A 16510-nucleotide genomic window follows, 5' to 3' on the forward strand; every position below is an offset into this window, starting at 1 on the left:
GTGACCCTGGATTGGTAGAAGCAGTTAGAAAGTGGATGAGTGGGTAAATATAATGTATTCTGTGGTAAAGTAGACAAAAGCTCACAGACAAGATAGAAGGTGTTTCCACTTACTGTTTAATTAATTCAAAGTGGTTTCAGGTAAAAATTTCAGAAGTGTTGCAGCTCCCATTGGAGTGCTGGGTCATAGCTTTGACAGGGTCAGCCCTGTCTTCCACTGCGTCTGACTGGGCTGGAGAGCCAGCACGCGCTCGGCTGGCGTGTCCATCTCCCAAATATGGGGGCAAATAAATGTCCCCATAGACTTTATGAAGCTGCTACAGGGAAGGAAAAAAAAAAGAATAAAAAAAATGCTGCCTATTAAATCTGACAGTTTCCATATTGGGCCAATTTTTCTTTGTCACTCGAGTTCCATTTTTCTCATTCGCCCGTCACATGACCATACTGGCACAAATCCTGAGAGCAGAGTTTTAAATTTGTTAGGCTGCTGCTGTCTATTAGAATCCTGCTCTTAATTTACTTCTCATCCTTTTGATTGCCGAGTTTTTTGGCATTGATGAGGGATTGTTTTTTTTTAAAGAGCAGCACTGCGGTACTAATGTAACACATTGTACCTGTTTAAAATGGATGTTGCGAACAGTCAGCTTGGCAAAGCAGAGACGCTATTAGTCATTTCATTACAAGCACTCGGTGACAGAGAGTTTAGTTCTGCTGAGACTGTTGGGGAATTCATCCAAGGCTAGGTGCAAATTATATTTAGAAGAGGAATGAAACAAAAACTGTTCCTTTTGGAAAAACAAATACCTCCTGAATAAATCTCTTCTGGCAACTCTGTGGATTGACCTCAATTTGTTTTCGTAAATCTCTTTTATTTGAGGACACCAGCTACAGCTTTCCCTTCAGCTCTGCAGCTACCCCGGCAACTGCAGTGTACGTATTGCACACTCTGGTGCGCTTGTCTTGGGTGCCGAAGTTAAGGCCCTGAGGAACAGGGGAATTGGCATTAGAGACTTTTGCTTGCATTTGCGCATGTTTGACTAGCACGGTGGACACATTTTCTCTAAGTGGGCTTGCAGAACGAATAGTATCTAAGTTGCAAAACATAGCTTAAATGTGAGCAGGGGAGCCTTTCCAGTAACTGTTCTGTAAACACAGTATCTGAGCTTCCCAGCCACGAGCCACGAGGCCAACTCCTGTGTTACTTCCCACAGGGCCCAGCCGCCGGTTCAAGCGGGTGGTGGAGACGATTCAGGCCCAGTTGTTAAGCACACATGACCAGCCCTCAGTCCAGCAGCTGTCCGGTAAGTACCTCCTCGCGGGCCGCCAGCACTCTCTGCATGACCCACGCCATGGTACCACGCTGGCCCTGGAGCACTGAGGGGTGGGGCTTGGGGGAGGCGGGGGGCGGGGAGTGCCGGCCAGCACGCAGACTCCACACACGCATCCCGTGAGCCGAAGCTCGGCCTCACGTGCTCTCCCGCATCGCAAACGCATCGTCCGCCACGCGCCGCCTGTGCTTGTGTGTGTTTCGGGCCTGACTGATTCCTTCAGAGCAGCTCTGAGGAAAAAAACAAAACAAACAAAAATTATTTTTTAGGAAAAAAACAAAACAAAAAACTGACATTTTGTCTGTCCTGATGGTATTTCTGTTTAAAAGCAAAATATACACACACGCACATAGAATCATGAGCACAGCCACCTGCATACATCCGTGCTGACAGTTAAACCTGAGGTTTGCAAGTCAGGGGAATGTTACATCAGCCTTTGAGCCCCAAGTGCTCAATGGCTTCTTATTTCAGTCTATAAAGGTGTCTAAGCAGGCTGAAAGGGGCCAGAGCATACAAAGGCTTAGTTTCTAGTCTAGATCCTCATACTGCTGAGCACTCGTAGTCAAATATTCCTGTATTTTTATTTGCGTTAGTTAGCAGTGTCTAGCTCTAACCTGTGTCCCGTCCAACGTGTTTCAGTCCCTGAGGCAGAATGGCCAACAGCGTGAGGTGGCAGACTGACCCATTCAGCCTGGCAGTATTGGCAGAGTGACTCTGCAGCCACATTCACTCTCCTGCCTCAGTGGCAAAATAAGGCCAGCAAGCCTGGCTTCTGGTGTACTGCTGCAGGAGACGAACAAGGCCCTAATCAGAAAGCCTTTCACTGGTGGCTAAGTTTACCCTCGTGTGCAACAGTGAAATATAAGTGCCTTATGTACTGTTTACTGGCCAGTTTTCACTTTAAATTGTGGCCTGTGTTATTGAGAAGCTTATCATGGCAAAGTTTATTAGCTGTAGCCTTTAATTATTGTTACATCTGCACTCATTTATACCATGTGTAGAACAGTCTCATGTTCTAGGTTATAACCTAACACAGGAGAGCATTCTGTGTACGATGTTAAACACTTAGATTCTAAAACAAATGATGTGATTGTAGCTGGATCATATCTGAGTTTAACAGGACTTCTGGGTGGTTTTGTTGATTGTGGGCTCCAGCAAGCAAGCAGAGCCACAGTAAACCTATCTTCCAGCAGCAGCAGCGAGGGCAGCTGCTGGATACTGTTGAACCTTGCTGGTTCAGTACCACTGGGCCCGCATAAAACCAGCCGTCCACATGGTACTGTATGTGCTGACTGTTTCAGAGCCCGATAGTCTGCTGTTGGCTCATGAATGGATTTCCCATTGCTAAATAAAAATCTCTATTCCTTTCCTGTTCTTCTTTTTCCCCAAAATAGCCACATCAAATTTGTCACCGTGTTGAATTCTTTCTGAGTACGGCCCTCAGAGTCAGTTAAGAAAACACCCTGCAAGCTGTTTGTAACAGAGGAAAAAACCCCACTAAAAGAAAGTAATAGAGTTATGGGGCATGTCCTTGTTCGTTTAGCCCTGCTTTCGTGCTAGCATTTCTTGTTAGCCATTTTCTTATCTTCACTCTGTTGAGTCAGCCCATTTCCACACCCTTGTGGAGTTCCTGATAACAGCCCGATGTGGGACCTTACCGAAACGTCATTAAGATAATAAAGTACAGCCCTGTTAATTGTGTTCTCTTCGGAAGAACATCACTGAACGCCAACAATGTGCCTTTGCATTGACATCAATGAATTTAAGACTGCGGTGAAAAAATGTCAACAACAATAATGTGATATTGTCATTGGAAACTGTGAGAGAGCGGAACGTTCCATCAGAGCTCTTCAGCATGTGGAATTGACATCAGTGTTTGTAATTCAGCAGTTCTCTTAAAAATCTGAATGCAGCTTTTATTCTGCTATTAATCAGCCCTGCTCGGAAGAGGACACTGGTTTACCTGTGTGTCTTAGTTCTGCCTGTAGCCCTTGGTCTCTTATCAGGAACTCCACAGCACAAGGCCGATCTCTCCATGTCAACCTTTCAACTTCATCCCATCATGACTGTTCTGTGGAATTCCGCCCACCTCCCTCTCAGGCACACAACGCTACCTCTGTTGGCCTCCCCCTTAACCAGAGTTTCAGGAAAGCTAGACCCATAGCTTGGCACCTAATCTTTGCAGCGCTCTGCTTGACTTTCAGGCATAAGCTATCGTTGAATATAGAATGCTGTTCTTGGCAGTAAATACTTTCCAATATGTCTAAGGGCTGATGTGGTGCATACACAAAATGTGTGCTTGTTTGTGATACATGGCACCTACAACACAATCTGAAATGAGTAACTCCAGTCATTCTCAGAAGTATTTCTTTAGGGGCTTATCAGATTCAGTTGTATTTATGTAACTTGGTAATAGAGCTCCAGCTATCCATACAGCACACAAGCACAGATAATAATGAATGCTGTGTCACTCGGTTTCATATTGACATTGATTTAAACATGTCTGCCAAAAGTGATTACGCAGTTTGCATAAACGGGTGGCATGCAAGGAAATCATTATGCTGTTCATGCAAGATGATATTTTGATGAGCTAAAAAATATTTTTAATTGCAAAAATGACCTGGGTTTATTTTTTTAAAGTTTTTTTGATGTGAAATTAAATTAGTATCAATACTGTCAAGGTTCTGGATAATTCCTGTATTGCTAACATATTTACTCTGTGGTCTTTTGAAATTCAGTTTGCTGACTATTAATAGTTCACAGGTTGTTTTGCATTTTTTAATTGCGCTCTTCCCATTAAAGAAGCTAATTAGGAGATGAGACGTGAAAGAGTGTAGCTGGAATACAGAAACAGAAGAGCAGTGAGATCTGAACTTGTTTCCAAGATTCCTCTTCACATGAAAACACATTTGTAGCTTGATCCTTGGGAGGGCTGACCTCTCTAGAAGCTGTAAATCTGAAGATAAGACTTGAATAAATAATTTTAAGTAATACCTTGAATTGATCATGACAAAGGACATGTTTATTCAATATATAAAAACATTCAATAATGCTTTCCTTTAATAAGATAATGGATAATGTCTTTGCATATTTGTATGCTGTGTCACCATCAATTTAGATTTTTTTGTGTAAATACACATTCCATATACTTATTTTGAAATACCTGTAGAATTTAAACAAAAAGTGAGTTTTTTTTTTATTAAACTAGAACCTACATTTCTATGCAGGAATGTCGATGGATTGATCTCGGGGCAGTACTGGTCAGGTGACTTTGATGACTTGTCTTTTGCTCTGACAGTTTCAGTGGAGGTGTATCTGACTGTCTGGTGGCCTGTCTCCTGATCAGACATACCTGTATCAGTTTTCAGCCTCTGCTCCTATAATACATTCTGAGAAGTAATAGCGTTTGTATAGTGTTTTACATGTAGGAGACGGCCGACTTCGTTCAGACCTGAAGTGCAGCAACCACCTGGCTTCAGCAGGGCATTATTGAAGGGCTGTTTTTGTAGCGCTTTAGCTAGAAGCAGATGGTGATGGTTCAGGGTCCCCTGTGGTTAACACACTTTGGGCTGACAGACTTGCAGGCAGGAGGGGGAGTTGAAATAGAGATCCCGAGGAAAATGAAGGCTAAAACTGACTGGCTGGATTCCCTTTTCCTACAATGCGAACCCCAGTGTCGTGACTGAGTGGCCTTACGGTTATCGACCTTCGGCCCATGATGTTCTGATTCCACGTACACTACTGAGCAGGACTATTTTTTCTGTCACAATCCCACCTGCGCTTGTAACAATGTCGACCCCTCCCACTAATGTCCTGATTGTGCCCACATGCCCCCACAAGACATTATAACCACTCCTGCAATAGTGCAAGTCCCTTGAAGCCCCATGACACTAGTTTAGGATCAGGATTGTAGGTGTATCTAACCAAAAGCATGTGAAACCCCTAATTAGTAAGTAATTAGGCAATACGTGATGCACATTTTAAATTATTTTAAATTATTTAATTATCCACAGCCTTAATGGTCCCTTACAGCTCTCAAAAAAGATGGATCCTGAGTCATCCTACACTCCCACATGCAGTGAATTTTTCCTGTGCCCAGCTACGAACGGGACAACACGTCCCTTGCCCACACCAATTAGACTTGAGCCACTGCAGGGATCTAGTTTGAGCAGTCCATCAAGATCTGGAATTCCTCATCCCATTAGCCAGTCTCTGTTGCCAGGGAGCAGTCCGTTGGGATCTGTTATTCCACATCCCAGTAGCCTCTGTCTACCATAAAGCACGACACACAATCCACTACCTTCGCCTCTCAGGTGAGCCCACAACCCGGCTTACACTTGATTGTTTTTTGCAATAATCTTAACTAAGGCCATGAGCGACCCTATCTGGTGAAGATGAAGATGCTGGCTGTGCTTCTTTAACATTGACTTTTAATTCCCTAGAGTTACCTAGAGTAGTCTTCTTTTTTCTCCATGAAATGAGATGAAACATGTACATTCTTATCTTTATGAAACAAATACCCCTCATATACTTTGAAGTTACATTTTAATTTCAGGTAAAATGAATTGTTTGGTCTTCGTGCCCCCTGAGTTAGTGTTCGGAATGCAGGTCGATAAATGTTGCAGTACTGCACTGGTGCTGATGCTTGGGCCAATTTCAGACAGTCTAGGAGTCCACTGTTGAAAGGCTTCATGTTCTTTTATGCTTCTTGACATTAGAACCACAGCCTCTTGAACAGCCACACACCACTCCCAGCATTGGCAGTAAACTCACCTGACATTTAGCACAACAGAGAGCTCTTGCTGCATGGAATCACCATTCGAAATGCAGCACTCAAAACAAGGACCATGGTGGGCATGAAGGAATGTTTGCTAAATGTTTCATCCTCAAGATATTTTTACCTGTGCCACTGTTCCTGAACGTTTTGTGAATGTCAGTTTCATTCTAATGATATATCAGGTTATTGAGGATCAAGTAATTCAGCCATCACGGTTTGCCATCCATTGACTGACACTGATTTAAGGTGACTGAGAGAAAAAGAAATTGACATTTGGATCATACCTGGTGTGTGATGCTGTACAGTAAAGATTTTATACTGATGATTAATCAGATTAATCAGAGCCCTGTCATATTCAAATGGGCAACCTTTAAGATAATGAATTGTGTCTGAGCACCTGGTAGGAAATGGAAGAGACACAAGCTCATCTCACCCTGTGTGTCTTGGGCTCATGCGTCAAACAAGAGACTGACACGCGTTCAAAACCAGGCTGATATTTCAGAAGGAAAAGGGTCATTCCTGTTTGTCTTTTGGGTGCTCATTTGTAATATGCCCGGGCCGTGCAGGATCCAGCCTGTAGGGACACGCAGCGTGGGCCTGTCCCCAAGCGTGAGGGTGCAGAGGGTTGTGTTGAATTTGCTGGCAGGCTTTAGAGCGATGCTTTAACATTTTCCCCCCTGTAATCCAGACACCACCCACTGTATGGAGCTGTTGACTGGCAGGCTTTCCAAATGTGGTAAGAAGCCTTTGACCTGTTTCACCCCTCTCCTAAACCCCTTCGCCACACACGCACATGCACACTGCTTCTGCCCCAGACACAGCTTCCTGTTACCCCTTCATTTCACACAAACCCCCTCCCTTACAGCCCAGCACCTACGCAGCAGCGCAGTGCACTGTGATTGGTAGATGAGGTGGACTTCTGATAGACACATGGCTGCCTGATTTGCAACAGAATGTAACTATGAAAGCATTGGATGTAGCTGTTGGCAAGAATTTATCGTGTTTGTTTCTTCTAATATGGGTGAGAACCAACACCAGTATCTCTTTGCCGATAAGAAAAAACATTCAGAAAGCTGTTTTTCTAAGATTATTGTCATTTCAAAAACAAAATATCTGTTGTCAAAAGTGAAGAGGCCCACAGCAATGTGTGTTTGGGCCAGTTCATGTCATCAGCTGAAATCCTGACACTTGAAATGAAAAGTGAATGTTGGCTTCTAAAATGATTCTAAAATTGAAGCGGCTTTTGTACCTGGAAAGGAAAATCTTCGACCTTTGAATGTTTGCGAATCCTTGCTCCTGAACACTGTAATGTGGCAGAAATTACAGAGAACCCAAAGAAGCTGAGAAGGAGATGATGAGGCAGAGAAAGAAATGGATGGTTTATAGCACAAAGGGTGGCATGATTATAGGAGTGAAGCTGGACATGTAGCTGAAGAATTGGATAATTGGAACAATGACATATTGGAATGGTTCCAGATACAAATGACCAAGGGAAAGATCTCCTTTTAGATGACAAGATGAGGTCAACAAGTTTGCAGAAGAGTTTGAAGTCGACCAAAGACAGAAGTTCATGAAGGATTTATGAAGCGGTTTTCATGCAGCAGTGGATTAATAAAGGTTGAAGGTGATGAAGATGGTATGTTTATCCTTCTGCTGTATTTAAAATATGCCCAGCATTTGGAGTTTAAAGATTGTTTGTGAAATTAGTACATTTTTGTCCTGTTAGCTTCCCCAGTGTTTTACTTTGTGTACTGTGTTCTCAGGATCCTTTAGGATCAGCAAACTAGAAGCCTACAAAGCCCAGCACGAGACATGTCTCCAGATTGTGCTCTTAATGAACTGATGTAAAAGCTGTGCGGTTTAATAGATTTCCAAAGAGATTAATTTTACGCAAAACCAAAATGGATACATATTTACACACAATAAAAAAGAAACTCATATTCTACATTGTATCGTCAGTCAGAAATGTGTTGGAAAAATAATGAGCTCTTCTGTGAAAAATGGCACCAGAAAAGCAAAATATACCCAGGAACTTTGGAAATGACTGTTTGATAGCCAGTCTGTACTGTTGTAGAATGTCCCCTTACTAACCTGGTTAGATGGTAGGCTAAGTTTGCTGAGATTCTGTATGGTTAAGGTTCATGTTTGGCACTTCTGTTTTGAAAGCTTCAGCCTGAATTTGAAGCTCAGCTACAGTATGTCTTAAGCATCCATCTGAAGATCTGTAGTTTCCCTAGCTCCGTTCACAAATGACAGCAATAACAATACCAGATATAATTGAATAATTGCTGATTCAATATTTTAAGAAGTAATAATTTAAAAAATATTTAAAACTAAAGACTAGCCATGCGTCTATCGGAATGCCTGTGTAATATCTTTTAGATGATTCTCAATGGCATTACAGTGTGTATACATTTATACTCTGTACATACATATGTATTAACTTATATGTGTGTGTGCTTCTGTATAAAGTGCAATTTAGCTATTTTGCCTTTAGTTGGCATATATATGTGCATATATATATATATGCTGTGCAACTGTGTGTGCATTTGATTGCATTGCAAGGATCATAAGTGCAATGTTCCCTGAGCTAATTTATGACAAAATGAGAGTAAACCTTAACTGTGGCATGCGTATCTAATGGTTTTTCCATTATTTAGCTGTTAAATGTTCTGCCCATTGTAATCTGTACAAGGTAATTACACTAGTACAGTGTTTCAGAAACTCCCAGTAGATACAAGAGGAATGAGTGATTGCACTTTTGCACCAGGGAATTTTTTTTCCTTGAACAAGCATCCCACTGCCACGAGTACCTGACTTAAGATGCTGAATTTCCTGAGGTAGAAAGGACTAGAATAATGAGGAAGACCAGCTTTGAGTAAATAAGATCTTTTGTCCTGCTTGTAACTAAAAACAAAATTTAAATTTTGAGGGCATCGACGTTAAAAGCATCAAAGATATTGTATATGTAGCTGGTTTTGCTGGTAAATATTTTCAGGCTCTGCCAGCTTTCGTCCGGCTTGTGGACAATGAGACACCCAACTCTGGTGTGTCCCTGGCATCAGTGTAGAGAGTGCCTTTAGCGAGGAAGCATCATGGTAGACTAGAATTCATCCTGCACATCCAGGAACTCTGGCTGTGTTTCCACATGCAGTACAAGAGCATGGTCAGTGATTGAGTACAGGACATCGACAAACAGGAAACAAGGTATCAGCCTACAAGGTTTTAATTGCACTGTCATGAGGGTGGTGTGTTAAACTAATTTCTCTAAGTCTGGGCCCTCTCTCGATCTCCCCCGCGTCTTTCTCAATAACATGATGAACCAGGCATGGAAAGTACAGCTCAGGCAACTTCCTCAGATCTGAAAGCTAAACAAATTATTCAGTTCAATTTAAGGCTTCATAGTAAAACAGTCCATGTTACAGAAGTGTCTCCTTATTTGTTTTAATATTATTGCAGTTTTTTATGGCTGAAGGTTGTGTTGTTCTGTTTAGAATTAGTTGTGGTTTTCAAATTAGGAACTAATTTAAATTAGTTTTGGTTCTCAAATTAGGAACTAATTTCAAATTAGTTGTGGTTTTCAAATTAAGACACTTTCTTCTGTGGTGTCAGGGTGAATTTTAATTCAAAAGTCTATGTCCAGTAAATGTAACGGGTTCATTATGATAGTTGTTAATATTAGATTGTGACCCTATAACTGCATAGTTCGGGAGTGGTAGCAGCTAAGTGCTCAGTTTAAGTTGTGAATTTTCCCTACCTTAGGTTTCTAGTTGTTTAGTTTTAGTTTCTTCCTCTTTTAGGGAAAAATACTGTACAAGATGCTGAATTCATGGTTTGTCACAACTCCCAAGATTCACGTACAAACTTGGCTCTTTCTGAATGGAAAATCAGTCAGATCAAAACAAATAAGAGTAGTTTATTCAGTCAGTCGGTTTCTTCCCGTTTCCTCTTAAAGGGTCTGAAGGAATCTGAATTGAGAATGTTTCTTATTAGCATCTTACATCTTATTCCAATGTCCCACAACCTGATGTGTAAAATAAATCCTAATTTCTGTCCCAAATATATGTCTATTTAAATTCTCAGTTTGAATGGTTTTCTCATTCTGCAGCTTCCTGCATTCCCTTGACAGCATATCCCATCATGGTGGTAGGGGTCAGGGGGGTCAGGCAGAGTTTGGGAGCTGTGAGGTGGGGTGTGAGTCTGGGTTGTGCCCAGATAAAAGCCCACTGGCCTCTATGTGCCAAACTGGGTTTAAAGCAGCACAAGCGAGAAATTTGTTGCTGCTCTACTTCTCCAACTCCAGCTAACTGGGTATTCTAATGACAGACCTGGGCTGAAGAAACTGGCAAGCCAAGCGTGATGTTGCATAACAATGTCTGGCAGACAGAAGACTCAATTACAGCAACTCATGACTGCGGTTAAGCATCAGTAATATGAATTTGCAAATTTACATACCTGCAGAGCACAAAATCAAATTACGAGGGCACTTCAAAAATGGGTTTGGAATCGGGGACAACCATCATCATGTAGGTTTAGAGCCACGATCTGAAGACCTGGTCTGGTGTATTATGGTGTGCTGCAATCACGTGACTCAGCTGTGGTACCTGGAGTCCTTGCTTCCTTGCTTCCCAGCTGGGATCTGCAGGAACAATAGCTCAATTATTAGGTTCATTTTCACTAAATGAATGCATTTCCAAAACCAAAGACTGACATTCTTCTTTTTTAAAAACCCTTGTATCAATTAAAAACAGACACTGGAGGAATTAACCAGAGTCATTATTGACTGCTTTTGGCGAGTGATTATAGCCGACCGGTCCATAATCCTTCAGTAATTCCAGACACAGAGACTCTTATTATTTAGCAATAAAGACACAGAAAATGAGTTTCTCTCCCCATTATTTCTCTTGCTGATGAGCTATCAGCTTGGTAGGCGAGGATTAGCCTCTTTGTTTATTCGTTTCCTCATTTATTTAACAGGCCTCTGCTCTATAATTCATGTTAACGGCTCACAGAGCATTGTGATGTACAGCTGCCATTTGTTGGAAATGCACAGCTTAGGATCAGTCAGTATGCCTGTGCAGAGAAAGGCAATCTTTAATCAGTTAGGATCTGTTTGGAGATAAAGTCAGCACATTGATGGAGAAAGATGTGAGCTTCTGGTAAGGAGAGAAAATGCTAAACTAATGCTTTAGAAAGCCCTTGACATACTCATTTTCTAATGAGATTATTCCCCAGCTCCATAGTCTTCAAAAAGATAACAATTGCAAATATTGAAGGACAATTATCCTGTCGCCTGCAATTGTTTGAGTCCTACAACACTCTGCTCTAGACCACAGTGTGCAGAATCAGCTGCCCACAAAACAAATCAAAATGCAAAGTAATGCAAAGTCTGAATTTGTAGAATTCCAAAGAGCCGGAAGGTCAGAAGTCCCTTCGCAGTTCTACAAACACATCCTGACCTTATTTTCAGAGTACCTCTCAGTTCGTCAGCTCCATTTTTGGTAGCGGTTTATCTTTTGTTTCTGCCTTTCAAGCCGAATCCCCTGTGTTTTAATTAAACACCCCGTCTGAATCAAGGGTTATGGTTTGACCCTTGCAGCATTTCTTCTCTCAGCCTTTACCTGTAACCGCTAACCTTGTAGTATTAAGGTAAAAAAAAACAATAGGTGAAAACTCAGCATGTTCGTTAACATGTTGTTTTGCACGAGTCAGATGCACACACCTGCCCTAAATAATTTTAAACTCATATGGGTCCTGTGAGCCCTCTTCCACCCTCCCTCATAAATCTGGCTCTCGTGCAGTAATTTATCAACATCAGAGACGTCAGGAAATTAACCTGCCATTGCAGAATTCTTTATTTATAAGGCAGTGTTTCCCACACTGGGCTGGGATTTCTTCTGTTATTCACTGCATTTATTGCTGCTTTTCCTGTCCTGTTAGATCTTAATAATGCAACTAATTCAATGCCAAATCCAGTAGACTGGCACACCACAAATAATATTTTGGGGCTCCTTAATCCTTTAAAATAAAGATGGTATATGCTAAGCATCAAAGATCATTCATTGTAGGAATGTATCTACATCATCTGTTTGTCAGGGGTTACTATCTTGGAAGGGATATTCTCCAACCCTTTTGTCTCTATATTTATAGTAAAACATGCTCACACTAGTAACAGCTGTCTCCCTTTTTCGCTGCAGAGGTGATCTCTTGAAATCGACTGTAGTACGTGTGGCCATATGGGCTGAGTGCACAGCTGGTGCTGCCTGTGAGCAGGATGTCTTGGGGTGGTCAGCCCACCTGTCAGGGAGTGATGCCAGTGTGCTTTTGAAACCATGAGTCTGCTCTTTAAAAAATAACACAGCAACTGGGTCAAGCACACAAATGACTTCATCTTACCTCTGCTTTCTCTCTTGGAGTGTGGAGGATGTGGAAGGACAAGCCAAGTGGCCAAGAGAAACCTCCAGTTTGAGTTTACTCGTGTTTGTTTTTTTTATTTCACTGCAGTTCTGGTTTCTTTGCCTGTTTTATTTTGGGTTGTCTAAACAAATAGATTGGCCTCTGCGGACAGAGCTTGTACACAACTATCTGCCTGATTTAACGGGGACATACTGTACTGTATTACAAAGCTTTTTGTTTTTTTATGTAGTGCTCTAGTGTTTTCCCAACACTAGCTCTGGCTAATTGTTGAAAGCCATTCAAATGGAAAACAATTCTGTTTCTTACGGACTTACATCATCTTTCTCTCAGCGTGCATCTTGTATCTTTCCCTGGTCCTCCCAGAGACCGGAGTACACGCGTGACTCTGAGGCACAAAGTAAAGCTTCAGGAAAGACCTTGGCCTTGTGCTGTTTAGTTTCATATGGTGTTAACAAGCATCCTGGTAAAACTGTTTCCCTTCCCTTCTTCCGAACTGACAATAAAGACTGAATGTCTTTGCTGCCTTCTGAATGGAACTTTATTTGCAAAAACAAACAGTAATTACAGCTGACAGCCTGGGCACTATGCTGGAGTGTGGCCGGTGCTTGTTAAAACAATTTTCACCTTCAGCTAGTAGAAACCAATCATGCTAGATGGCCCGATCGGCCACCTTTCGTTTGCAACCTCTTATTATGTTCTTAAGTTTGTCCTCATTCGTGTTGCTGCAGTGATAAGGATGCCCAGCAGATTAGAGCTGGATTTATTTACTGTGCTTTGTGAGCCTGTCAACATCAGGGCCTTCTGCACAGGTCTGTGTCAGTTCTCTGCTGGTGTAAGCTTAATGGTCACTGAGCTGTGATCTGCCTAACACAGTAAACAGAAGCACAATTCAGCTGACATGCATCATAAGAACAGGTCTGAGAGCCTCTTTCCAAGAAGGCTTTGGTTTGTAACTCCGAGCAGTTTTATAGATGGACAGGCAAAGGAAGAGATGGACTGACAGAGTAGGAGCAGTGAAAGAAAACACTTTGATATTTTCTGTAAACATTGAAAGCAGCAAAGCTACACATTTTAAGGTATGTTTAAGATGAGTTGCTTCATACAAACAGCATCTCTTTACTGCTGAATCTCAGAATTTGGAAAGTGTTTCTTACATGATAGCGCAGTTCTTTCATTTTTCCACCAGCATTTGATTTCGCGGCTCTCATTGATGGATTAGCTGATATACATTGACATTTTTCCTCATTGTTGCTTTATATAAGAACATATATAAGAAGGGTTACAGAGGAGACTGTCTGGTAGTTAGTAGCTAATTGGTCCAAGATTCTTATCCAGTTGTTACTTGAATACAGCCAGGATATCGGGTTTGACAACACGGCAGGGTATATATACTGCAGCAGATGATGAAGGCTTTGGACTCCTAACTGGAGGTTAGGCACTGTGGTTGTATCCTTGAGAAACGTGCACCCCTCAGAAAAGTACCACGTGAATACCAGCATTCCCTGGGCGTACCTCACTACCAGTAGCCTCTCATCATCCAGTCTGTGTCTGTTTCCTTGGCAAAGGTAATTAAAACATTGGAGAAAAAAATGAATGTAAGCAGAAATGGAATTTCTTCTGCTCACCAAATCGAATTGTGCCGCAGTAGTACGACTCCAGATTGGAATGTTTATAAAAAGTAAAGAAATTGCCACCACTTCTATCAGACTGACACCTTTGATGTACAATTCCATCTAGTTTTTTTTTACCAGTTTGTTAAAAAAAACAACCATGCTCACATCAGGTTGATGTTTTATAGTGTCAAGGTTGAGTCAGAAGTGATTAAAAAGCTTGTGATGCTCAGAACCGGCAGCCTACTGTATCCTGACCTTGTATAGAGTTTCTGCAGGTCAACACATCTAACAATTTAAATTAGCATTCATGTTTTTCTGCAGTATGGAATATATCAACACTCTTGAGTAGTAGTGGTTTCTTGGTAGTTGTTGACTGAGAATTATTGTAGAACATTTAAATGTCAATATAGCTATGAGCCAAGGCTTAAAAAAACAAAACAAAAACAAATTAACATGGCAATTCCATTGTTAATTTAAAAGGGGGGGTGCTTGCTCTTTCAGAACATAGTACCATGCTGACTTTCCCCTTAGCGTTATCTGGGAACGGTACTGTGTGTGTTGCTTGTGAGGATGTGATGCCAGCTTCTGATTGAGCGAGGGATAATTGATCATTAGTGGATATAGCGCAAGTGCCAGAATTGTAGACATATGGTGGTAAGAATTAAGAACGCTAAGAGATTTATGATTGTAGGATCTGTCATGGTTACAGCATGTTTTAGTTTTGGGAAAACTGAAACACCTCTAGAAAGCAATTTTGAAATCAAACTCTGAAAACTACCATAGCCCCTGGTCATGAGAGCTCTGAACATGACTGTGCCTATTAAACTATATTGCTTAATAATGGCTCCAAGACAGCTATTACCCACAGAAAAGCTTGTGGGCTCTCTCATCCAGAGCTTTCCTTTATTCGTCACATGACTGAAAAGGCTTTCGCTTTTTTTTAAAGAATTTTTCATTGGGAGTTTTGTTCAGAATAAGACCTAATAGACAGGCGATTCAAAATGTACAATACATGTACTGTACATAAAGGGGGGAAATAAAAGTTAAACAAAATGCCTGTTAGTGCAGATTTAGTTGCTGAGCTTGAACAGTGTGTTTTAGCTGTAAAAAGAATGTCCACAAAGAAGTCTCACCAAACAAAATTTAAAGAGATCTCAGGTTTTAGCATTTTGCTTCTGTGTAAACTTTGCTTTTGACTTACTTTTTCCAGAAGTACTGTATGTTTTCTCTGGATTGCTACAGCCTTCACTGTGGATAAATAACTGATAATGGGCAGGTGAATGGATTAAAGGTGCCAGTCTAGTAAGGTGTCTTGTAAGTCTAATAGGCGTGAAAGAGAGCAAATCAAATTAACAGCCTTTGTTCTCTAAAATAGTTTATTTTAAATGTTGGACTTATGAAATAGGAAACGGAAAGCTTTTAAATTTTACCACGAACATGCATTCTGACTGTTCATTGGTTTTTCTAAATCATTGTACTCATTTATTTTTCACTAATTATTATGCAAATTCCTCTTTGGCTGAAAGACCAGGATAGTCTGGAAAGAAAACAGCTGGCTGCAGAATTCCTGCTTGACTGCATCTAGAGATGTGAGTTTTCTGATTCTGTTTTATCACCTTGCAGGTAAAGTATTCTTGCACAAGCGCGTGTAGTGTTTTGGTTAAATAAAATGTCCCTTTTCTTTGTGCTGTAGTTGCCTATTTATTACTTTAGCTGTGCACAGCATTCTTAATCCAGATCTTCACCAGAGTTTTGGAAGCGTCTGTCAACAGCGAGGATGATGTTTGATTTGTTTTACACGTTTTAATTCTTCTTACGCTTTCCATATTTTATAAAACTGCACGCTCTAGAGTGAAAAAAAAAGAGATATTTCAAAATGACTTAGCTAAGGTTGAAATCTGGGTAATGACAGATGTTTCTATTTCCAAGTTTTCCTCTCAAGCGTGCGTGTCTTTCCCTGGTTGTAAAGGACTCATGTTGACAACCTAATAGTAGATACAGCAGGCAGCAAGTTAATCATCTGTTTCCCTGCCTTTATTATTACCGTTGCAGCCATGTCCACACGAGTAGGGGTCTAAATTGCAGACGGATGGTCCCAGCAGATAATGTGGAAAGCACTTCGATTCATTTTCCATGGAAGGCCAAAACGGCGCGGTTGGACTTCAACAGTCACCCGCCCCTTGGATGCAGAGGGGCTTTAAAAAGTGCTTCAACGAAAGACATTATCCAACTGGCATTAATACAGCCAGAAGCGCTCGAGACCAACTTGGCGGTTGGAGTAGTTGCATGGCCCTAAATGAGAGGAGCTCGAGGGATAGCTGATCGATTAAACAAATGGTGCGAAGATACCGAGGGCAAAATCATGAAAAGTTTTCT

At 41.4% G+C, this 16510-nt stretch overlaps 2 protein-coding genes across 2 annotated transcripts in view; one reads left to right on the top strand and one right to left on the bottom strand.

Moving 5' to 3' along the window:
• Positions 1-16510, top strand: part of brsk2b (BR serine/threonine kinase 2b) — a 139007-nt gene that overhangs the window by 116155 nt on the left and 6342 nt on the right. Inside the window, exon 17 of the mRNA XM_088935141.1 lies at positions 1211-1300. Within this exon, the coding sequence (XP_088791267.1) occupies positions 1211-1300 (90 nt within the window). The remainder of the gene's footprint in view (positions 1-1210; positions 1301-16510) is intronic.
• Positions 96-10665, bottom strand: LOC148819344 (uncharacterized). Its single transcript, XM_088935140.1, has 3 exons — positions 10560-10665; positions 1309-1557; positions 96-316 (listed from the first exon to the last, which is right to left on the bottom strand). Exons 2-3 carry the CDS (start codon positions 1441-1443, stop codon positions 137-139), a joined length of 315 nt encoding a protein of 104 aa, XP_088791266.1. The 5' UTR covers positions 1444-1557; positions 10560-10665; the 3' UTR covers positions 96-136.

This window comes from Atractosteus spatula, chromosome 16 (assembly GCF_055471065.1).
Source record: "Atractosteus spatula isolate fAtrSpa1 chromosome 16, fAtrSpa1.hap1, whole genome shotgun sequence".
Taxonomy (NCBI): domain Eukaryota; kingdom Metazoa; phylum Chordata; class Actinopteri; order Semionotiformes; family Lepisosteidae; genus Atractosteus; species Atractosteus spatula.